The sequence below is a fragment of the Orbicella franksi genome, chromosome 3, assembly GCF_964199315.1.
Source record: "Orbicella franksi chromosome 3, jaOrbFran1.1, whole genome shotgun sequence".
Lineage (NCBI taxonomy): Eukaryota > Metazoa > Cnidaria > Anthozoa > Scleractinia > Merulinidae > Orbicella > Orbicella franksi.
In genome coordinates this window covers 1222680-1248635 of record NC_138147.1, presented here as the reverse complement: position 1 = coordinate 1248635, position 25956 = coordinate 1222680, and the positions used below count along the sequence as shown (strand labels likewise).

Below are 25956 nucleotides of genomic sequence, written 5' to 3'. Positions count from 1 at the left end.
CGTTTATGATTCTGACGGTCAGGCTGGATGGTAAAGTCACCGTTTCATAGATAGTGTTGTTTTGAAATTTCATCCTTGTTTTCCTTTGAAATGGCTTGAAAACGTTTTTTTTTTCCTATACGACAATGCAGTAAGATGTTAAATCTACTATTATTATCTTGTATGACAATTGTTGAATTTTTTAAATTTTTTTGTCAATTCATTTGCCATAATCTAATTGTTGACACGCTTGTGTGACGTCATCCACCCACAATACTCCCACACCGACCAAATGTCTGTTTATACAAATTGCGTATTTTGCTGCACAAAGAACAATTTTAATGCTTCCTTTGTTTCTGAAACTTCTTTTGATTATTGTATCAGTCCAGTTGAATATTCTGGAACCAACAAGAATCATTTTTGTCTCATCTTCCTTTGAAATTATCAACGTTTCAAAAGCTCCATTCAGTAGTTGGCTTAGTTTTCGGAAAAGTCGAGATTGTAAAAAACGGTTGTAAAAATGTAATGTAATGTTTTGCCTGAATACTCGTGCCATCACTTGAGCTGGCCTCAATTGCAGTTGCCCGCTGTAGTTGTCTTCTCCCATGCAATCCCGGCTATCTCTCGGGAAAAAGTGAGAAAATTGAAAGTTCTTCGCTTCCAACTAGGTTTACAGTGGAACCCCGTTTATAGGTCACCAACGGGCTCCACTGTATTTCTAAAATAACTGTGCCGTCATTGCACTTGTTATATTTTGGACTATTTATTGTAGTCACTACCAGTAACTAGTAAGGTGCTATGGGAGACCCATTCGCAGCGACCATATATGTAACAACCCGACACATGGCCAAGTGATCAAAAGAAGCAGAAGGGCGGAGCTCCGTGCAATACGCAGTCTTCTGTTCTCAAACAGGTTTGGTTTCTTAGTTGGGTGATAGCTCACATAATGTCAACATCGAGGGCTTCTGTTCGTTTATCTGTCGGTGGGTTTTCGAGAGGCAATTTTCTAGGGAACGTTTTTTCTCACCTTTAGGTTGTGCATGATTTTTTTCGGTGGGCAATCCATAGCTTTCCCAAGAATTTTTTTTAACATTAAAAGAAATTTATTGATAGTTAGGATTTTTTTGGAAATGTCCGAAAAAAATAATAACGTCCGTCCGCTTAGTATACAAATTCATTATTTCACTCCTTTTGTTAGAATATGTTACGGTGAAATTGTTTTACGGTGATGGAATCAAACGGTCCCAGCCAATCAAATCATCCACACGCTGGTCCTGGGAAACCGTTTTCTTTCTCGTGCCAAGGCCCCACCGGCTAAAAGGGACGGACGGCTCTGGAGACAAGTATATTCAAGAATTTCAACATGGCGGGTGTTCGTGGGTTAAGGAACCTTTGGGACTCGAATTTATTGCATTTTACAAGGAAAATACAACGTTTAGGAACAATAGAATCGAGCAATACACTCCAAAGATTTTGCAGATGTGCTTCGACGTTCTCATTTGTAGCAGATTCTCCTTCGCCTTTTGATGGTAAGCCTCTAATAGCTAAGAACTCAAGCTTAAATTACTTTAATTAACGTATGAAGTTTAATGAGCTCAATGAATAACTCAAATATTTTTAGAAAGCTTGTTTTCTATGAAGATTCTCCGAGGATATTATAAGAAGTTGCTTTCCTTTCAGGGTAGAGGTGGGGTATTCAATTCCTTTTAAGGCAATGAAGTGACACACCTCTAACACACCTCCCGTTATTTGAGGATGGTTTATTGGTGAACGATAAGTTATTTTTCTGGCTAGATTTTTTTTATCGTGAATCAGGATTTTGTTAGCAGCCATCATTAGTCACTGTTCACATATATACTGTATTTAGGGAAAAAGGTAAATTGTAATGCATCAGTCAATTCCAGCAGTTGGCCATTGGTCGACAAACACCTCGTCTTTCCTGATGAACTCATCCATGGCACTTTCCAAAACACGTGTGTTGAATGCTCGGGGGTCCCCCCGGGGTACGCAAATGCCCAGCCCCCAGGCCGCGATAAAATTGCCCCGCCCCCGCGATAAAATTGCCCCACTCCTGGGACTGACAACGTGAGCAAATGCCCCGCAGTTGCCTGGGGGGGGGATATGGGCACTGCTGGAACTGACTGATGTATAAATGTCTGTAGTAATTGATGGATAACTTGCCAGTGAAAAGTGGACTTGCAGCCTTGGCTTGGGCTACAATCAAGACCTCAGGCACAGTTTATCCCAAATAAGGACCTTTTGGCTGGTAAATGTACCACACTGATATGTCTATCTTATGATGATAAAATAGGTAGTGAATAAATCTTCCAGCATAATTTGAACTGTTAATAAATCAACAGTATATTTCTTATGGACACAGATATTGTTTATAACTTCTGAACTTTCCTCCACAGGAGAAACTCAAAAGTTGAACTTGTTCCAGTCCCTAACCAATGCAATGGATATCATTCTTGACTCAGACCCAACTGCAGGTTTACTGCTTTCATTATTTTAATAACTTGAACGTTGCACAAATGCATCACTTGAACCATGGAAAATTTTCAAGCTAAGAAGGCTCTGGAATAACTTTTTGGTATTTTGATTGTTTTCTGCTCCCTCGATTGTTTCTGTTAATCAGTGAGTGAATAAGGTAAATGTAATATAATGGGGGTTGCTAATGAAGAGAAATGTATGTTCTTGTATCAAAGGGCCAGCTAGAGATATGCAGTAAAATATAACTGAATAAAGATGGTGAATTTTAAGCTCAGCAATGAAATGTGAAAAGTGAACTGATCAACATGACATGAGCCTGGGACAAAGAAAAATCTGAGTCCCCGATAGGAATTGAACCCATGACCTCCCAAACACCGATGGGCACTCTATCCATTGAGCTACGACAACTCATGGAGAGTAAGGTCATTTAACTGAGTTCATATGTGAAAGGCGTCTTGCATACTGCTGGGATCAGTACTGTCAGGGACTAAGTTTTTTTTGTCCCACGCTCGTGTCATGTTGATAAGTTCACTTTTCCCATACAGTAAATATGTTGGTTATTAAAGGGACACAGTCAGCTGGAGCACATGCGCATTAGATACCATTTCATAGTTAATTTGCATATCACAGAGATGCGATCCACACTGTTTTCAATCAAATATGACAAAAATAATATCATACGATGAGCAAAAGCCCACTCAAAAACAGGGTTTTCAGTAAACGATTGGAAATCAAGCAAAACACTGCAAAGATTGAAGCAGATTTCTGGATGTAGTTAGAAAACTAGTGTCCAGGTGAGTGCGGTCCCAAAGCTGACTGTGTCCCTTTAACTCAGTTTCTTGTATTAGAGTTTCATTTATTATGTAACCCTTTTTTTAGTTATATTTGGAGAAGATGTTGCTTTTGGTGGAGTATTTAGATGTACCGTTGGTCTTAAAGACAAATATGGTAGGTTAATATGATCATGCATCTTATCGCATTGAGAAGAAAAGTGTGGTGACCGGTATAGTCAGTCTTAAATCTGTTAGATCTAGAAGATTTCAATATAGAAATTATCAGTCACCTGACCCACTATCGAAAGCACCAAACCGTAAATTCTTCAGGTTGAATAATGTTGAGATCACCACTTATAGCAAAAGTAAATGCTATTTTCATCAAGCAAACAATACAGTGAGACACAAATCAAACTGAATAAACTACCTTGACACAAAGAAGCTGAAGATGCTTTGTTACTAAATATATTTTTCAGTCCACTATGTGAAAATCATAGATTTTGGTCATAAATAGGGTAAGGATTTTGGGAAGCGGGCTGCACACCCCCACCCAATTTTTTTGGGAGTAGCCCTGCTTCCCGGGACAGGAGGCCACAGCAAGGTCCATAGAGAGAAGACTGAGGGCCACCAATATCCTCCTAGTAGGGCTTTGATTTTGTACACAAACACCCTGAATAGTTAATTACCAAACATTTGTAAAAGCATTATTCCCTGTTTTTATTGGTGGTAAGACTCAGTTTTATTTTGCACTAGGTAAAGACAGAGTATTCAATACACCTCTCAGTGAACAAGGAATTGTTGGTTTTGGAATTGGAATGGCTGCAGCAGGTGCCACAGCCATTGCAGAAATTCAATTTGCTGATTATATTTTCCCTGCATTTGATCAGGTTAGTTAATTCAGCTAGTAGTACTTTAAAATGCCTATTAGTAAATACCTATATCCAAAGAGTAATCAATGGGCAATCAATGGGTAATCAACTGATTTGTCATTGATTATTGGCGATGATCAATGACTAATTGATGACCAAACATTTTGTGGCCTATCCTATCAAGTACTCATCGAGTCAGGCTAGTGCAGTCCAGTTGGGCTGCAGATTCTGTCCGTCACTTACCCAATGGGTAAAGTTCTTGGGAGATTGTAGTAAGTAGTGAAGTGTTACTGATCAGTCTCCAAGAAATGGTTTTATTTAAAAATAACATTTTCACTACAAGCTTCAGCATAATCAATTCCAGCTAATCTACTTAACTTGCTATTAATAATAAAACTTTTTAGTGATGATGCCTGAAAATGTAAACTAAGTCAGGACGTACTACTGATAAATAGAATTAGCTTTTGGAAGGCTGCCAATTGGATTGTGATTGTCAGCTTCTGGGTTATGGGTATTTAACTGTGTGATTATTCTAAACCCTTACGTTGTTGTCATTTTGATCTAGCTTGTTAATGAAGGTGCAAAATTCCGGTATCGGTCAGGAAATCTTTTCAACTGTGGGAGCCTGACTGTGCGAGCACCATGTGGAGCTGTTGGACATGGAGCTCATTATCATTCACAATCAGTAGAAAGTTTCTTTGCCCATGTGCCGGGACTGAAGGTAACAACTCACAACAAAATGTGCTAGTGGAATTTATCATTTCAGACAGAGTAGAAATTTGGTTCCGCTTCTTTTGAGTCTCCACCAGGTTTCAACAATTTTCATTATAAAAAACTTTCAGAGCTTTCGGCTGTCAGACTACAGCCTTCGATGGATAAAAAATGGAAAAGATAACAACTACAAATATATGCAAAAATAGGTGGAACTATAAAAAGGATATATTAAAATGGAAAAATATAAGTGTTAATAACCTTGGTTACTCGCAAGGATAATGCTCTTATTATTGATGTATATCGAAAACCAACCCATACCGATAGGTATTTGGATTTCTTCTCCCACCATGACAAACGACACAAGATCAGTACAGCTGACACTTTATTACATCGTGCAACTAAACTGCCGAGCACAAAACAAGGAAAAGAGGCTGAACTTAATCATGTCACCGATGCTCTTCATTCTAGCAGTTACCCCCAAAATGTCATCTCCAACATTCTAATTAAGAAATCTTCTACTTGGCACACAAACTCCATCCCAGCACCTGAGGAACTTGTTTGTATGTTTTTCAAATGGGCCACACCCTCCGATTCCTCTAGTTATGCAGTCCTCCCCTACATTAATGGAATTTCTCAGCCTCTAAATAGACCTCTTCAAAAACATGATATTCGAGTCGTCAGCAAGCCAGTCAAGACATTACAACAGGAGTTTCCCTCTCCTAAATCTCGACCACCGATTGAACTTCAACCAAATGTGTTTTATAAAATATCTTGTGCCGACTGCCCATGGAGTTATGTAGGCGAGACTGGCAGATGCTTTGAAACGAGAAAAAAAGAACACTTGAGGAATGTGATGTCTTATGCAAGAGGTTCCAACATCGCTAAGCACGCTTGGTCTTCAAATCACTCTATTGACTTTAAAATTTCCGTAGTGATTGACAAGGGTTCTTCACGTATTCGTAAGACGCTAGAATCTTGGCACACCGCTTCGATAGATCATGCAGATAACAATTCAAGGCCGCTCCCCAATCAATACTCTATTCTTTTAAAAAAGAACAATTAGTTTATTAACACTTATATTTTTCCATTTTAATATATTCTTTTTATAGTTCCACCTATTTTTGTATATATTTGTAGTTGTTATCTTTTCCATTTTTTATCCATCGAAGGCTGTAGTCTGACAGCCGAAAGCTCTGAAAGTTTTAACTTTATATAGCCAGTGAACGTTTTTTTAATTTTTTTTTATAAATTTTTAATAAACTTTCATTATGGTTTGTCTGCTAAAAATGACAAGAGACCAAAGCATTTATTATAGAATCGTTTCTTATACTAATCAATATCATTACCCAACAGTGATAACTAGTAATTTAAGGTAAAGCCAAATCATTCCAGTTAGGAAACAGACATTACCACTAAAACTGAAAAATCATTTCATTTAATAATTCCTCGTAGGTTGTTATACCCAGAGGGCCTATTCAAGCCAAAGGACTTCTTCTTTCTTCTATCAGAGACAAAAACCCAGTCATTTTCCTTGAACCCAAGATCTTGTACAGACAAGCCATAGAAGAAGTGCCTGTAGGAGATTATGAAATACCACTCTCTGAGGCAGAAATACTAGAAGAAGGTATACTGTATGTTAAGGTATTAACTTGGTTAACTGGCCCTTTTTACTGGCTTGTACCCAGCAAATAACATTTTGCTCTTTTTTTGTTAATTTATTCACAATTGTAGGTTCTGACGTGACTCTGGTTGGGTGGGGTACACAGATCCATGTTTTGCGTGATGTCTGTAAAATGGCCAAAGATCAGCTGGGAGTCAACTGTGAACTAATCGATCTTCGAACAATTCTTCCTTGGGATGAAGAGACTGTAATCAAGGTAGTTGGTTCTTAATATCAGTTTGACAGTAAACAGCCTTTAACAATGTCCAATACACACAACTACATGTATGTATAACTCAGAATTAGGTTGTAACTGAGGATAGTGAAACTGGGTATATCAAGTGATTTTAGCTGTCTGGAATTCACGTTGCGTACATCAAGCAACTAAACTCCATTTTTCCTTTGCTAGTCTGTACTCAAAACAGGGAGGCTATTGATAGCACATGAAGCTCCTTTGACAGGAGGATTTGCAGCAGAGATTAGCAGTACTGTACAGGTAATTTTGATTTACCTTCCACAACTATTGTTGGGAGTCAACATGGTTTTCCTGATGTTGGACAGGTTCAAGCTCGACCTTGACTTTGAACTGGAAAAAAGTTATTTGACCCACAGATATCAGCTATTCGTTAAATTTGTTGATAATATGAACTTCATAAAATTATTCTGAAAGACTCTTTTCATGTCAATGTAATTTTTTAAAGTGGTGTTACTGTGTGTAGTATTATGGTACCACTCAACTGACAGAAAAGATACACTGCAAAACTCTTTTACAAACCCAACTTATTTATTTAGTGATACCTAGTGAAGTCCTACAAAGGAGCAACTTCTAAACAATGCAATCTATCATCATTTGAACAAACTTAAGCCTACAACTAAAACTTCAGTCACCACTGACACAAACCCACAGTAAATGTCACTGTCCCTTGACTTTAAATGAGGTTCCTCAATAGCTCTCAATGATTCTCTTGGTAGCTTGATAGCTTCTTTAGTTTTCTCTGCCGACAACAACAACCAATGCTAGCTTACAGAGTCCTTATATACAATTAGTCAATTTTTGGAACATTCTTGGAGCTTTTAACAAAACTATTTATGTAGCATTACATGGTAATTAATATAATAATTAATTACTTCTACTTCTATTAATTACATCATTTGGTAGAATGTTCTAAACTGTCCTGTAGTGTGAGCATGACAGTAGATGGTTCAGACCCGTACAAACATTTGCATGGGTAAACATTCTAGAAATTACCAGAAACTTAGTATTTACAATTGCTCTCCACAACAGTAGTGTGCATTCTAACAGCGTTTTCTCTTTATCACAGGAACACTGTTTCTTGTCTCTTGAAGCTCCTATCCAGCGTGTGTGTGGCTGGGACACACCCTTCCCCCATATCTTTGAGCCATTTTACCTGCCAGACAAGTGGAGATGTTTTGAAGCTCTGAAGAAAATCACCAGCTACTAGCATTTAATAGGAATGATAATGCATCTCTAGCTATGAAAGGACAGAAAAATTCAGTGTTATGTACACACACTTCATTCTTTGTATAAATGTGTATTTACCCACAACATGGAATGTTTTTTACTAGAATGTCAGGTCTCTCTCTGTGAAAGTCAAGAGAATTGCTTGAAGAAAATTGCAGATATCTATGATTTTAAGTGTTGTGAGAAATGAGGAACAACAAGTATGACTTATTTATATAGACAGATGTACACGATAATTTATGGGTGTCAAAAAAGGAAGACTTTACATCTTCTGGATTGGGATAAGTTCTTAAAATGTCATTTTCATGTTGTAGGCGGAAGTATTTATATTTGGATAAAATTGTTAAATCTTAGAAAATGGATGATATTTTCATAAGTAATAACTGACCAGAACTGTTTAATTTGTAGTTGTTTATACAACTATTAAGAATAGTCGTCTTAAATTCCATTCAGCTTTGTAAATGGCTCAACATATCAAACTTACAAAAATTACTGTCTTTGCAGGTCTCAAATATGTAATAAACAGCAATTTGAACACTTAGTATTAAGTTGGTAGTGATCAATGAACATCAGAAATGGTAATAAAATATTGAAAGTGTTTTTAAACAAAAACTAAACAGGGCAGAATCAAGATTTTTCAAGAGGGAGGTGGGGGGGGGGGGGGGGAGTGGCTGGTACCTTGAGGTTGCAGAGTTTTATGAGGAATGTTCCCAAAATGTTGCAGTTTGAGAACAGACCATTTTACAGTTGTCTGCTCAGTGACCTGGCCTTTGGATGGCAGCAAGGCTGGAGTTGACCTTGTTTTGATACAGACCTCACTGCTTTTGTTGTGTAAAACAAGTTGTTCTGATGCTAACTAGGTGCATTTACATGACAAAAGCAGTGAGGTCTGTATCAAAACAAGCTCAACTCCAGCCTCGCTGCCATCCAAAGGCCAGGTCACTGAGCAGACAACTGTAAAATGGTCTATTGGAACCTAATTGGGAATATACAGGGAGTTGGTATGTTTTGAAATCAGTTTTCCCCGCCATAAAAATAGGACCCTTGATCACAGGAGAATACTTGTGCCCATCAGGTTACAGAGAGCATTCTTACCTCAACGTTTGCATACTGTGATAAACAAAGTGATAAAAGTTTGTTAATCACTCAAAGAGTCAATCTTAAGGGCTGTGTTAGAGAAAAATGACGAGTGTGTGATACTCTATACTGCATTTGCATTGAAGCTGTAAAATTAAACTTTGCCTGTCCTTTTCTTTTATTTATTTAAAATTACTTACAAAATGCAGCAGATAGGTTAACCCTGTATTGTTAATTTCAGAGCAGCACAGACAGTGTTGTCTCCTTTTAATGTATTCATTCCACTGCGGACAAGACACAACATCCGAATAACATTACACTTTTTAGAGTTAAATGTGTCATTGGAAGTGAAGCAATCCTAGAAATGTAATAAATGCTAAAACACCAGTATAGATTATTTTGGTCAGCATCTCACATCTGTTCCTTGTTGGTAATGTTAAGAGCATCTCAACCTCAAACAGTACATCTTGTCAACCAGGGGCTAAATTTACGAAGCTCTCCTTAGTTAAGATGATTCTTAAACATTCTTTCTTAACAATAGGCGTTTGTATTTGAACAATACTTACAAGTTCACTTATCAGTTATCAATTACCCATAACTTAAAATTGTTACTTTTGCTGCTTAAAACCAAACAGGTAAACTTCTGTCCAATAATTTAAACTATTTAAAAAAACCTAGAATGGTACATTATGTGTTTTTAGTAAGGCTAAGAAAAACACTAATAATTATTATATTCTACAATGCCTTAAAGAGCAAAGTGCATTTTCCTGGGAACAAGTCTGCTAAATTGTAATCAATAGAGGAGTGATTATTGAATGCTTCATGCTGACTTAACCCATTACTTTTAGAAATGTCAAATACTACTCTGTACCCAACTTTGCAAGTGATATTTTTTAAACAGTATTTTCAACCAAAGTGCTCGGGTTCTGGAGTGTTACACTTACATCTGTCAACCACCTGGGGACTAGCGGTATTGATTGACATTCATGGCATGGATGCTAAGGTTTAAGTGTGACTCCTAACACGTCCTTTCAAATATATTGAGAATTTGTTCTCTTTAAGACAATCTACAAATTCAAACTAGTTTGAATAAGTCAAGGGAAAAAATTTATCTTTAACTAACAAAACAGAATTTAAGTAATATTGCCATAGTATTATTTTAATTTCCCAATCCTCTTTCTATTTCTTGAGCCACGAATCAAATCCTCTTTGGCATCTGGAGGATTTTCACTGCAATGTATAGAACCTTGCACTCAGTCATGCAGCATAACCCTTGATATTATTTTGAAATTACTGCTTATTTTCCCCACAAAAATACTTTCCTTATGCAAGTTAACAGGTACAGCAGCAATGATTTGACATTTCTTGCTGATAAATGTGCATAAAGTAAACATCATTTTACTGCGAACCATCTAACTTCATCTGTAGAATAATCATATGTTTGCTCAATAACCTTTGAATTCTAAGATAATCAGAAGCAAAATTCACCTTTAGTTAGTTATTTTCATTTCATCTTGAATTTTCTCTAAGAGAATCTAGTTTTAAATGAACACCTTCCTCCTTAGCTTATCAGATCCTTCATTCTTAGACAGTATTGTATTAATTTGTTGCAAAAAGAAAAAAGAAGAACTGACATGAATGGTGCATGTTTGAGGGTTAAAGTCCATCAAAGAACACAAATGAACAATTGACCATCTATTGGAAGTTACTTTAAACTCTAAATTATCAATAAACTAGACAGTAAAATTCAGGGCACTCTCATTCATACCAACAATGATTTTACATCTCAAAACTTCACCATAATTTTCATTTAACAAACATTTAGTGCAGCGTACATTAGACATTAATTACCAAAATATTTTGCTCAAGGTAACTAAAACATCATCTGTCACCTGGAAGCGAGTTGTAAGTTACACACCAAAAGTGCATCATAATTTATTGTCTAACTAGTGCGACATTGTATCGGAGTTTCTGTATCATCTTCATCACTGCCTTCTGCCATGGTGAATCTTGATCTGTATCCCATATTCATTAGCATCACCTCTAAAGGGTCAGCATTCATTCTTCGTTGATTTGCCTTGGCTGCAGCTTCCACTTCGTCTATATGCCTGTCCTGTGTTTCCCCTTCCTGTGGACATGGACTCCAAAGCCTGATCACAGGGTCAATTCCACTTGTGGCCAAAAGACAAGTACTTGGATGTGGCTGCAAGCAGTTTACAATAGAATCATCTCCTTTTAATACTCGTACAAGATTTGTTGTTTCCTTGTCCCACATAAAAAATGAACCATCATCACTGCCTGCCACAATATACTGTCCATTGCTACCAAAGAAATTTGCTTCTTTTATGTCAGTAGTAGTGTTACAGTGTCCACAGAACCGCTGCTCATAATCAAGCGCTTCAGCACGGAAGGCTTTCTCTTGATCAGACACAATGCTAAGACGTCTCCTGCGTTGACTAGAAACAGCATCTGTGTGACCACTTGTCTCCTCGTCATCATTGTCTGCAAGTGAAGAGTACATGAAGACAATTGAGGGATTATAATTATGAAATATATGTGAACTTCATAACAGCAATGATCTGCAATGTACAAAATCTTTTCTTCACATTCCAGGTAAATGATGCTACATATTATCTCTTGCTTGTCTTCTATCTTTGGGCATTTTATGAGCTGCTTGGAAATTGAGAAGACCCCACTTAGCTTGATAGCTCAGCTTAAGTTTCAATGACTGTTATCATCTCTGATGTAGTATACTCTTTAGCAAATTATGACTACAAATATCCCCCCCCCCCCACTTCTAGGAGGGTGGCACCCTAGACCAAGAGAAAGTTTGGATGTCCACATTTCAAATGCTTGCTTAAACCATGATCAAAGTTGCACAACATCCACCCTCCTTGCCTGAGAGGTTGGAAGCCTAAGATAACAAAGGTGCTGGGCACTCTCTTATATGAACTCTAACAGGATAGGTATTTAAACAGGGTCCTAAACAGGGTCAGGGTTTCAAAGGTCAGGGTGACCCTAGGGATACTTCTATACCCAAACATGGGTCAAGTGTCCCCTGCCCACAGGAGGTGCTACCCACCTTCAGTCTCAGCAAATGCAGCTGCTCTGATGTCTCTCTCTAGAGTCTTTGCTGCACTTCCCTCAGCTTGTTCTGGAAATTTTAACTTGAAGTGGTTTAGACAGGAAAGAGCCTCCTGGAACCAGTGCAGTTCATACAAACAGCGAGCCTGCCGAAAATGTGCCTTGGTGTGATTAGGATCCAGATGAAGTGCCCTGTGACAGTCCCGCAGTGCTGCATAGATGTCCCCATCCCTGTCAAGAAATTCACATTTTGAAGTCATCTACAATCAATAAATATTACTGAACAGATGCATTACAACATGAAATTTACTTTTTATATATAATACAGAAACAAAAAAATTGTAATGATGTCATCTAAATATCTGTCCTCCAATTAATCATGAGTATCAACCAATCAAAATGCAAGAATATCCAACATATCCATGTAATCTGCAATTTACACCCCTAAATGAGATGAGCAACCCTTCCCCTATAACATAGATTCCCCACCTCCCCCTCCCAAAAAAACCCTGATCCCAGGATGTGTGTCTATATAGGAAATTGGGGTCACACAGTACTCTGTATACTGTGCTAAAATTGTCTACCTGGAGAGACAAAAAGTTTAACACACATTTAAGAAGGAATCCACCAGAAGCTCAAGTAACAAGTGGACAAAAAGATTAGTACTTAAATTGTATTGCAAACTTCAGTAAGACTGTTTTAAATATCATCTCAAAAGAAATCACTTCTAAATGTCAAAACCAATTTTTAAGTTCATATGAAACACTTGAAAGTGCTGGTGGAACTGATCATGAAATTCTACCTGTGTTTTTGCACAATAATATTTCTCTAAACTTTGAAAATTATCTTTTTTTTCTGAAGTTACCATAGGTTGCTGTTTTGGGTGTTATTTAAGGCAGCTATCTTTATAAATTATTCTTGACTGGTAAAAGGTTTTTGTCTGCTAAAAACTGAAATTGCTTGATTTCCTATCTGAGATTTTTGTTTCAATTACTTTTAATTAAAGTATCACTATGCTAGGAGGGAATACATCCACAAGAGACACATCAGCATTGTTACATACCATGCCCTCTTGATAAATGCAGCAGCTCTGTTGGCATACAGGACAGCAGAATCAGAGGCATGAGATATCGCTTCATTATAAAGGTTGACAGCTGTCCAAAACTGTTGTTGGCAAAAGGCATCATTTCCTTTAGCCTTAAGTTCAAGAGCTCTGGGTGGCAACTCCTGAGAGATGTTACTTGAATGATTGCTGCTACAGATGGACTTGGAAGGTGTTTTGTCTGTGACAGTTCTCTTCCCATTTAAATTTGAGATTTTGTAACCATTTGTAGCTCCATTAGCAGATGATGAAAAACCATTTTTATTTGCAGAAAAACCACAATTATCTACAACACTTTTGACCACACCATTTGAAGTAAGTGATGAAGTAAACCCATTTACTCCCTGGTACTTCATTACTTTTCGACGCTGTTTAATATCAAACAGGTATATTTGTTCACCACCTAAATTCGCAATCAGCTCTTGTCCACTAGGGGAGAAGTTTACATAGGTAGCAACATAAGCTCGAAATCGCCTCCGTGAATTTTTGCTTAACTGTGGTGGCAAATGGCCTGGAGCAAAGTACTGAACACATCCAGGAGGTAGTTTTGCATCTTCAGGACTGTTGCTACTGTTGCTAAAAGGCTTCTTCACCTCTGAGAAACTATGTGATGCTAACATTCTGTGATCATACAGTCGTACAAAAGGGTCATTGCACCCAACTGCAAGAAGTTCAGGCTGTAGAGGATTTATTGCAAGACACTTTGCCTCTGCCATGGCACCAACATAAATATTTAGGTTTATAAGAACATTCTTACAGTTTTTACTGCTTGTGTTGCAAGTATGTGGTTGTCGTAGATCAAATTGCCTGTGAGAAATAAGAAATTACACTTTAGTTGAATCAATATAAAATTATTAATAACTATTATTAAAAACAAACTGTTTGCTACAAGAATAAGGCACCAAATATTCCTTAATTTTGTTCGGTAAAGTAGATGCACAAGGAAGGAATAACAGTCATTTGTGCCACATTCACTGGTCCATCACAACAAGCCCCATCACCCAAGCCATACCCAGGATACCAAGGAACATGGCTGGTGCACTTGCCTTTCTCCTTACCTTATAGTTCCATCCTCAGATGCACTCCACAGCATGTATGGAGTGTCCGGAGCTGTAGCAAGTCTTTTCACACGCCCAATATGACATTTATATACTTGCGATGTCTCCTGTGTTTCTACTGTATGGATCTGAACTTTAGCATCCGCAGCAGCTGTTGCAATGATTCTGTCTCCAATCTGTGGCAAAAACTATGAAAAATGTGGGTAGGATGGTTAATTTTGAATTCATAACAATAAGTTGTTAAAGTTTATTTTAAATGCTAGAGGCTAATCAAAAAACATTGATTAGTCTTGAACAGGTGGTGGAAGTTGGGAAGTAACCATTATGCTGCCTCCATTTGTTAATCAATAATTTTTCATTTTATTTCGGTTCAAAAGTTTTTCTACTAAGCTTGTCTTAAGGGAAAAAACCCAACCTACATAATTTGTAGAAACTTCACATACAAATAAAGAAGTTCTTTATACATTACATTGAGTTAACTTAGGTCAAAAATGGCAGAAACATGGTGAAAAGAAAAGCCAAACCAGTGAAATTTCATGTTTTAAATGGCTAATAACTCAGCCAAGAAAAACTATTAGTCATTTTAGTTTTCAGTTTCATCACAATCTCATATAGATTTCTGATTTAGCAAATAATACAAAAACATGTTAATGTACAATTTCAATACAAGTAGTAATCAAAGATTAGAGCAGTGCGTTCACGCATGTACTTTGCATATTAGGTCAACAAACTTTGATCGAATGATAGCTAATTTATTAGGTAATTCTTATTTACGTCATTTTTAGGTGATTTTTATTTAGAAGGGCTCCACTGAAAACCGCCTTTGGTGAGTTGGATTCCCTCACTAAAGATTATTATTATTATTATTATTATTATTATGAAGTTGAACAAGCGATAAATAAATTATAAGTTTGTTTTCTGACAACAAATCATGGTCACTTGCTAAGCTAGTCTGAGCTACAACTGGGAAAATTTCATTTTCTAACCACATATCCTGGCCATTTGCCAAGCTACACAACCCGAAATATTTGTTTTCTGACCACAGTTCTTGGCCATTTGCCTCAAGCTACAAAATGTTCAATCTTGATGACGAGCCCAAGTCAGCAAACAAATCCGTTCCAAAAACTCTCTATACAGACTGGATTAGGATTGTGCTACACTTCATGAACGCAATTAACATTCTCTGTATTTCAAAATATTATCCCCCACAGAGCAATGGCCAATTCTCTCAATGAGATGCACCTTCAGGGAATCATGGTAGTTATATTCATCAAAACAAACATCCAGTCCAAGAATACATGCCAAGATTCCCTGCAGGCACATCTCAGAGGGAAATTGGCCATTCCATTTTATATGTCCTCAATTTATGAGGTCAAATCCTTTGACCTCTCAAGAAGATGTTGAAGGGAAGATCCGACATATAGCAAGTTGATTTGACCTCCTTCAGCTTCAACATGATAATGTGCGTATCAAGGAACACAACTACTGTAGAAGCATTTCAACTTTAACAGCAGAAAACTCTTTATGGTCAGTTCAAAACTTGCATGAATATTGAGACAGTGAGTAAGAGTAAGACTGTTTTCACAAAAGATTTTGATATTGCATGCTATCAATCCTCTAAGTGATCCAAGAATAAGATTTAACATTGCTACAAAATAAAATCACTTCTTGAATAAATAATGATATCTCTTCCACCTTGACAAGGTCAGGGCAAAGTAGTGAGAGAAGAAGTGAATTTAGCCATCATTACTACACTCAGTAAAACTAAAGTTCCTGTCTATCAAGATGAAGTTAACATTGAGAGCTCTATCTCAATAGTGTTTTTGTTCCTGATTTGAGTTTGGTGGTGCTACAAAGAACGTCATGTCTTGAAACACAGCTGCACTGAGTCAATACGAGGAACAATCATGGTTTATCAGTGAACTACCTAAAGTTCACCTTGAATTTGGGAAGAAGAGCTTTCACTATCAAGGAGCCAAGATTTGTAATGAACTACCAATTGAATTTAGATCCATAACTTCAAGATTTATATTAAGCAAAAGCTTAAGTGAACATTTTTACTAATTTTGAACGCCTTTTTTCACCCATTTTTACTTTATTTTCACTATAGTTTATTTTACAGAACCCCTCTGATAACAGTGTTTAATGAGTTTTATAAACCTGCGAGCCAGCGAGCCATGCGAGCCAAGGGGTGAGCCATGCGAGCCATGCGAGCCATGTGAGTCATGCGAGTCATGCGAGCCACAGTACAAATGTTAAGAATTTTTATGTTACATTTATATTCGCATGAGAACAAGAGCAAGAGCAACGGAACAAGATGAATAAGATCGCAATATTAAATTCTTGCAGCGACTACACAAACCGTCACTAGGGGCGTTTTTTGAATTAGCCAATCAGAACAAGAACAAGAGCAACGGGACAAGATGAATAAGATCGCAATACATGTATTAAATTCTTGCAGCGACTACACAAACCGTCACCAAGACGTTTTTTGAATCGCCCAATCAGAAGCCAAGCTAAAAAAATCAAATAGCTACAAATGCCTCACAATGCATGGAAAGCCGATAAGGGTACCACAACTGTCATAATGAACAGAACAGATAAATTCAATGAGGGTCAAGTCCAACTTGATGATATACATACCGATCCTTCGACAAACCTATGGTTGACACCACGGGCAAAAAAGTTCATCGATTGATTCGATCACTACTTCAAGAAGGCCACATGGACGAAATGACGGCCAAATGGCTCTCCCTTATGCCCGACCCTCCGCGAATACCAGTGTTTTACACACTTACAAAGATTCACAAACCGACACCTGTCGGTAGACCTATTATATCAGGGTGTGACGGCCCTACAGAAAGGATCTCATCTTTTGCTGACCACCTTCTTCAGCCGATAGCACAAAGACAAGCCTCGTATCTTAAAGATACAGCAGACTTTCTTAACTTCATCGAGAAGACTAAACTGCCTAAGAACACCATTCTTGTCTCAATGGACGTCACCAGCCTCTACACAAACATACCACAGGAAGAGGGTATTACCACAGTATGCAAAGCATACGAAGAGTTTTATCACGAGAACCCTCCAATTCCTAGGTATTTAAGAGAAATGCTCACTCTGATTTTACAAGAAAACTCGTTCCAATTCAGTGGAAAAGATTACCTCCAAACTCATGGAACAGCCATGAGAACGAAAATGGCCGTAGCTTTTGCTAACATATTTATGGCCAAAATAGAAATAGAAATACTCAGACAAAGCAACACGAAACCCATCTTTTGGAAAAGATTCATCGATGACGTCATATCTATGTGGAACACAAGTAAAGACAAAATAAGAGATTTCCTTCTAATGGCAAACAGTTTTCACCCAACGATCAAATTCACAGCCGAAATCTCAGAAACAGAAACTACGTTCTAAGTTCTACACATAACAAAAATATGAAACAAAGAAAAAAATTCGTCCAACTCAGGGCAACCATTACTATGACGCAAGACTTGGCACGATGTACAGATGTTTAGAGCATTTTTCATATTTGACGCACTAACAATAGTTCTGGCAACCGAAGCGAGATTAGGACTTTTTCTGGGAATATTTCAATTTTAGGCACTTTTGTAGATAAATTTAAAATTAATTTCCCAGGGAAAGAGAGAGTACCCTAGGAGCGAGGTTGTACTGTTTATACTCGTCCCCAGGGTCATCTCTGCTTTCAAGATGGCGAGCGGGCGGTTTATAGCGGTAGTTTAATTTAGTGATAGTCGGGCGCTAGATGTTTCTTGGTGAAATGATGGACGACCTCCCAGACCGATCGAAGAAAAAAAAAGTACTCGCAAAAATGGCTGGCATGGCTGGCATGGCTCGCACCGTGGCTTGCATGGCTCGCTGGCTCGCAGATTTAGCAGATCCGTGTTTAATACACTGATTGGCCATCCTGTTAAAATATTTGTGGCTATTGTTATTTTGTTGTTAATATGGAGGATGTGAGTGGAGTGACTTCAGTCCCAAGACTTCCAAAGGTGTCTCATTGTTGATAAAAGGAAGTCAGAATGCTAAAAAGTCTCACCACTTCCTCTTCTAAAACATCTGGACCCTAAACAGGTTTCAAAGGCCATTTTGGCACCCAAGCAAAATTTTCTTGCTGAATTACTCTCTAACTGTCACTCTTATTATTACTCACCTACTAAATACATCATGTAAATGAACTGATTTAGTATGTATGTTGTATCTACATGTATCTTACGTTTGTCTACATTAACTGGGAAGAAGGAATCACACAGTCATAAGCTTTGCAGTTTCTTTCAGCTTCACCACTACCGGTAGTTTCTCACCATGATTTAGTTTAAATCATAACTAACTAATCTTTTTGGTGTGGCAAACATCAATAAATGAAAAGAAAAATACATATTAATAACCGCTGCCATGTTGGTAACCCTAACCCTAGTACCAGTCCTTAACACAGGCTATGGCATAGCCCTAGCTCCATTACTTGAATTGATATTCACAATGCTAAATGTGATACCTTGACAGAGAAGATGTTTCCAGAGTGTCCTGTTTTGATGCAACACTTTTTCTGACATTGGAGTGGATCCCACAATATTGCATTAAGATCATCTGACCCAGACACAAGGAGGCTATGAAAAAAGAACATGTTGAATCATAAAAAAGGGATTCTCACTATCTCAAACTCTCACAGAAAAAGAAAAATTGTTTCCGATAGTGGGTATAGTGTGACCGTGCAATGATTTTGTTTGGCATAGTAGGTTGTCAAGAAAACCAAGCTTAAGAAAATACAGAAAATAGTTAAAATTCTGTTTTGAACTCTCAGGGGAAAAGAAAAGTGGTTTCAAATAGAGAGGGTTAAAAAATTGGTCAGGATCACCAATAGAAACAACAATGGATAATTAACAATTAGACCCGTGGCCCTTGAGGGCGAAGGGTCTAATTGTTTTAGTATCACCCAACTAGTCGGACAGAAAAGGCAATAATAAAGTTAGCAAATGCAAGTTGAAGAAATATTTATTTGGGAATAAAACGAAAGAAAGCGTCACGCTCAATGGCACCAATTTCGCTACTCGATGACTATTACTGATAGTCCCCTGGTAGCGTAGCCAATCAAAATGCAGGATTTGTATTAGTCCACTAGTTGGGTGATACTAATAATTAATATCTCACAGTCTTGTTTTTTTAGTGAATATGGGCTTCTTGCAGTGTCTTCTTTTACAAGGCTGTATCTAGGTCTCTATTTTTTGCAAGGATAAAGAAGTCTAAAGTCCCTTGATATATTGAATTTTAATAATGAAACTTTAAAATTTCAGAGAAAAGCTTAATCCTAAATTGTCTGAATTCCACAAAACATACCCCCACATCATTTTGGCACTAGGAAAAAAATAACATGTTCTACGATATAAAAACATCGTGAAATATTGAATTTCCAGTTCCAGATAGCCTCAGTCTTGCAATTTTTTTAAAAAAAAATCAAAATACCTTGGCCTCACAAAGAAAAACATGCATTTACCATTTGGCACCCTTAGTATGGATGCAATTTTAAAAGGTTTATCTGAACTTTCAGGCATATCTAGATATAACCAAACACAAAAGCAGTCTGTTTAAAAGCAGGTGAGGATCAATACATTATTTGTCCCTTGGTGCATTCCTTGCACAGATTGAAGTATTTTATTTGGTGGCAAAAGGATACCAAAAGATATAAGAATAAGTAGAACCAATTACTTGCTATGTCAAACGATAAAATGAAGTAACACTAACTTTCCATTTTCATTCCATTCCAAGCAATTGACACAGCCAGAGTGACCCTGGTGGAAAAAAAATGATTTTACAATTATTAACACAGTCAAGCAAAGTGATTAAATTGCTTATTTTTTCAAACCCATACGAACCCTGATCCAAACCATAGTAACATTATTATCATAATGATTATAATTTGTAAGTAAGTTAAATAATTTAAAAGATGGACGTTGCTGTTAAGCCGTGCATATGCCAAGCTGATAAACTTACTCAAATTGAAACGGAAGAGCTGCAAGTCAACGAAAAGTCATGCAAAAAAGTCGGTAAACAGTGGATGATACCGTATCCATGGAAAAAAAATCTTAACTTTCTTCCTGACAACAACTCACTGGCACTGAAGTGATTAGTATCAACAGAACCTCTGCTTAAATCCAGCCCAGACCATGCAAAGGCCTATGATGCCCAGATGAAAGAGATGCAAGAAATGAAATTTTGCAGAAAGTTGACAAAGCAGGAAGTTGAAGTTATCAAGGCCCAGTTCATTACATACCTCACCATGTGGTCGTCAGGCCTGAGAAGAAAAGAACACCTGTCCAGATAGTGTTTAACTCATTGTCTATGTTTCAAAGTCATCGGCTTAATGACTATTGGTTGAAAGGCCCAGACATGCTAAACAGTCTCTTCGGAGTTGTTCTGCATATTAGAGAGAAGAAAGTGGCCTTACTGGGTGATAGTTCCAAGATGTATCACCGCATTTTGATACCCCGCATGATCAACACGTTCACACTTTCCTGTGGAGGAATTTAGGTACCAGCTGAGAACCATACATGTATGTTAAAACAGTTTTAACTTTTGGTGAAAAGCCATCCCCAGCAAAGGCAAAAATTGCTCTTCGCAAAACAGTGCAAGAAAGTCAAGCTACAAATCCTGACGTGGCAAAGGTCCTCACTAATAACTTCTACATGGATGACATTTGTGACTCTGTGGACACTGTTGAAGAAGCACAAAGGCTCAGTAAAGATATTGATAGTGTGTTGAAGGAAGGTGGATTCAGTTTCAAAGGTTGGATTTCAAACAAGGATCTAATAAACACCGATAGGCAGAAGATTTCAGATGTTACAGAAGTGTTTGAAGGAGAAGACGACGACAAGGTTCTAGGGGTTGTATGGAATCCCAGGACTGATGAACTTCTTTTTAAAGTCAACGCAGACTCATTTAAAACCCTAGACCTTACAGATCAAGGCCAAGTTATGTTGACCAAGCAGGTGATACATAGAGGATATCACATGTCTGCGTGTGGATACAAATGTTATCTTTGAGTGTTAAACTCAATATCTCATGAATGAGCGCAGCGAATGAGTGAGATATTGACTTGAACAAGAGAAGATAAAATTCATATCCACAAGCAGGCATGTAATGTTCTGTTTATTATTTAGCTCTTATTAACCGAGCTGGAGGTCTGTATGGGAGAATCTTGACCAAGGTCGTGAGTACAGACCAAACACAGTGAGGTCTGTACACAAGACCGAGGTCAAGATTCTCCCATACAGATTGACTTAGCTCAGCTAATAAGATGTTTATTTTATGGCAAAGAAAAAAACTTTGATGTAACTGGTTTGCTGACATTTTGCCTCCGAAGGGCGATGAACTTAACTTAAACCTGCCGAAATTTGCTTGTTCTCTTTACTTTTTTTTTTGTCATCAGGCTTTTTGGCACGTCCATAAATGATTGAAAAGAAAATAAAAGAAAATAGTAAACATTTTTATTTTAGTTTGCTACTTTTTCAACGCAAAATGAAACCGGTCTAGGTGCCGGTCTAGATGGGAAAATCTAGACTGCGGTCAATATCGATTTCAGCCAATCAAATTCGTGAATTCGGTAGTTCCCAGTCCTTGTGAGACACAACCATATAATAAATGAACATACTAATGACAACGTTTTCAATGATTTTCCGAAGCTTTCTGACCACTTTCCGAAGATTTCCGAAGAATTTCCAAAATTGTTCTGAAGGCCAGACAGACGCTTCCGCACATTTTCCAAACATTTCCAAACATTTCCCGAAGATTACTGAAGATTGCCGAAGACGACCGAAGAAGATCCGAAGATGTTTCAATCATACATCAACAAATTTAAGTGTAGTTAAAGGGACAAAAGAAAAATGTTATCAAAAAGGAATGATATCTTCACAGTGTAAAAGATAAACATAGTATCTTCACTGCACACAATGAAGATATGATTTTTTGGTAAACGGAAAAATCCTGGTATTTCACTGGTGTTTATATAATAATGAGTATTAAGTCACTTGTGTCTACGTCCTATCGGGCTCGCCTCTGCATTCCTGATCAGAGCAAAGATTGGTATTCAACACCTGTGGCAATTAGGAATTGGCTGGGATGAGGAGCTACTGCCCACAATTCGAGATCAGTGGACGAGACTGTTCCAAGAAATATTGGAACTCGATCATGTGTCTTTCCTGAGAGGCCTGTTAACAATTGGCGCCACTGAGCAAGCAACACTGTGCATGTTTTCTGACACTTCACAATAAGCCTTCAGAGCCTGCGCCTAATATCTGACAAAGAGGAAGGTATGACATGTATGAGGTCAAGCTCATAACAGCCAAGTCTAGAGTGTCACCACTGAAACAGTTAACCATCCCACGCCTAGAGCTCCAAGCTGCCGTACTTGCATCTTGCGAAGCAAAGATCATTCAAGAAGAGTCAAGAATTAAATTCAAGAATGTCATGTTCTTCCCAGATTGTGTTAACATGGATTCAAAGTACGTCTGGAAGCTTTAAACCATTTGTATACACAAGAGTTGGTGAGATACAGAGTAACTCCAATCCAAGTCAGTGTTCCAGGAGAATTCATTGTAGCAGATGATGTTTCCCATGGGACAGCTGTGCAAGATTTAAGCAAGAGATGGTGTAACGGACCAGAGTTTCTCCAACTACCCGAATCAGAATGGCCTCAAGAAACAGCTCCAGTACCCTCAAAGAGGGGTGAGATGGAGTATCGTCAAGAGAAGATTATTGGTGCACTGACCACTTCTAAGACTGACAAAGCAATTAATCCCCAGAGATTTTCCAGCTGAAGAAGACTGATCAGAGTAGCTGCAATATGTGGTTGTTGGTTTGGTCATGATGCAGTGCAATGCATAATGATGTGTAACAGGCACTATTTTGATTCTCAGCTCACTTTGGCTGACAGGCTTATCACCCCCTAAGTTTATGGTCCTGCTATCCCCTGTCTGACTGGGATCTGGGAGACTAGGACTTTCCATGGACTAGTTCATTATAGTACACAGAATTTCCAAGTGGTCAAATGCCTTTCAAGCACTCAATGGACATCACATGACAATTGAGAGATAAATTTAATCACATGTATTATTATGTCACTTTCAGTTTGATTGGTTCAAAGCACCTAGCTAATTGATGCTGGTACTGTTTCATAACATCATACCTACAGACAATAGTTTTAAAACAAAAGTGAAGTCATACCTATGGACAATAGTCACATGCAGAAGCGACTTCACCCAACAGGCTTACCAGCACTTTGGGCAATTTTGCAATGGAGGATTTGGCATCAAGTTTTGCCTCGGTTATCAAGGCCTTAGCTTGTGTTATCCAGCCTTCTGCAGCTAACACAAACCTCGGCCTTCAAGGCTATCATGCTCAACCTCATCCAATAATTGTTAATTAGACCATTAAAATCGCCATATAATTTATACTGTATGTAATTATGCACATTTTAAAAGTTTCAATGCACTTTTTCAAAAGAAGGGTTAATTTACTGCATCTCCAAATAATAACGATAAACGAAAATTCTCGAGTCTTCCTTGCTTCCGCTGTTCTATATGCATGGTCAAGTTAAAATTAGATTTAATAGCCACTTTCTATATCGCATAGCTGAGAACTCGCGAGCAATATCCATAACGCATTTTGGGAGTGTTAAAATATTTTTCCTGAAAAATCTCGGACATACAACTATAGTTTCTGACACGTATGTTTCAAAGAATAATTTTATATCTCCTGATGGATTTTTGGATTATATAAAGGGTTTACAAAATAGTGTTATATAGCTAATTACGTTCTTTAACATTCCTGTTTATCCCAAATAACTATTTTTGCATTGACAAATGGCGAACATTGGCGCGGTCTGCATGAAATTAGCTACATGTAAATGCAGACTAAAAGCCTGGATTTAGATTTCCGTGAAATCCCCAGTTGCTTTGCATCTTGTATACGCGTAATGAAAGACGTGACAATCAAACGACGGACACTTGACAGTTGATTGAATCCCACAACATAACCGATCCACACAGACCGAAAGTAAACACTCAAAGACATGTAAGCTTACAGTTTGGCAAGAAAGAGCCGCATACATAGTCATTAACAACAAGTTAGAACTATACTAAATCATGCATCTGAGTATCCAAAAGTTTTCATTTTACCTCGAGCTCCCTTTCTAATCCAAGTCTTTCGACAAACGGCGAATGAAGTTGAAATCTTCTCTGAAACGCTCGCGTGATGGACGACTACAAGAAGACAATCCACAAATGAAGAAATGTAAATTGTGGTGCTCCAGCAGAGTGTATGTATTGTTCGCAATTCACAACATAAACTTTAATTTACCTTTACTTCTCGATTCCTGATAAAAGTTGAAATATTATGTCCCTCCATGTCCTGACCACTTGTCCTTCGCTCTGCCGTGTGTTCAAATTATATCGTCTCCAGTTTCGTGTGCGTGCCCCGAAGTACTTGACAAGCTAGCAATTCACATACATACCATACAAACTCGCCATAGGCAAAGAAAGACCACTTTCAATCCTGAATTAAACGTCAGATTTAGATTTTTTAAGGCTGCGATGTTAAAACTGTACAACAGCTAAGAGTTGAGCATTCTTCACCTCCGATAATATGAAATACAGGGAAAAAATATGTCTCGGAACATGTTTTCAGTGGTCATGTTTTAAAGTCAAATCCAAGAGCTGAGTGACCAAGCCTTGATGAAATCACAGAGAACACCACAGTCAACGATCGAGCTTCCTGTTTCGCAGTATTGTGGTGTTGCGCTTTGCATGCCCCATAGGTCCTGAGGAAGAGAATTCGGGAAAAAAAACAGAGGAGTGGGGCGGGGGGAGGGAGGGGAAATTCTCTTTCCCGAATTCTCTTCCTCCTCCTCCACTTCCTCCCCTTTATACGCCTGCTACGCAGGCTACATAGATGCTGACCAAATCCATGCCCATTTTGCCGTGCAGATAAAGCTTAGCTTCCTTCGATCATGCGGCATGAAGCTTACTTTGTTAAAACAGCGAAAGTTGGGAGTTGGTGAATTTAGCAGTGCCTGGAATTAAATAAACCGTGTACAATAAACGGCGTGGGATTCCCGAAGATCTCCGCACAAGATCGTCCGAACAGGGCCCGAAAACCATGTGAATATTTCCGAAATATTTCCGAGATGTTCCGACGCTTTACAAAGAAACAATCGGAATAGTGCAAAGGAAGTATGAATTACATGCAACTCGCGCATATCTCTTAGAATTAAAATCTCAAACGTCTACCATTAGAAGTGATCTGGAACTTGTTCTGAAAAGTGACAAGTCACTGGGAAGAGAAAGACTATTCACAGCCACGCTATTTTTCTACGCACGCGAAAGAAAAAGCCGAGCGAAGTGAGCGCGAAGCACACGCGGGTGCGGATTGGAAGGCGAGCGAAGCGAGCCAAACGAAAAATAGTGTAGCCGTGTTCAACGATCGAATAAAAATACCAGAAAATGGAGGGTTGTGAACAGTCTAGGTAAGAGAATGTGAAGTTTGGTACCTCTAGCGCCAGTCCCACAGAATGAGACTGCATCTAGCTCTTTCGAGATTTCCATCGATCTTTCCCGTCACCTTTATTTGGGAGTTCCCCCTCCCCCCCGG

General features: G+C 38.1%; 2 protein-coding genes across 2 annotated transcripts; one reads left to right on the top strand and one right to left on the bottom strand.

Annotated features, from left to right (window-relative positions):
* The first annotated feature begins 778 nt into the window (after nt 1-778).
* Nucleotides 779-8627, top strand: LOC145480560 (2-oxoisovalerate dehydrogenase subunit beta, mitochondrial-like). The gene is made up of 9 exons (XM_081458800.1): nt 779-1508; nt 2394-2471; nt 3352-3420; nt 3999-4132; nt 4680-4835; nt 6281-6452; nt 6560-6705; nt 6898-6984; nt 7811-8627. The coding sequence occupies exons 1-9, from the start codon at nt 1343-1345 to the stop codon at nt 7949-7951; spliced, it is 1149 nt and encodes a 382-aa protein (XP_081314926.1). The 5' UTR covers nt 779-1342; the 3' UTR covers nt 7952-8627.
* On the bottom strand, nt 8621-25499 carry LOC145480559 (WD and tetratricopeptide repeats protein 1-like). Its single transcript, XM_081458799.1, has 8 exons — nt 24667-25499; nt 24486-24569; nt 20056-20102; nt 18812-18923; nt 14293-14480; nt 13196-14041; nt 12131-12363; nt 8621-11550 (listed from the first exon to the last, which is right to left on the bottom strand). Exons 1-8 carry the CDS (start codon nt 24712-24714, stop codon nt 10991-10993), a joined length of 2118 nt encoding a protein of 705 aa, XP_081314925.1. The 5' UTR covers nt 24715-25499; the 3' UTR covers nt 8621-10990.
* Nucleotides 25500-25956: the final 457 nt, after the last annotated feature.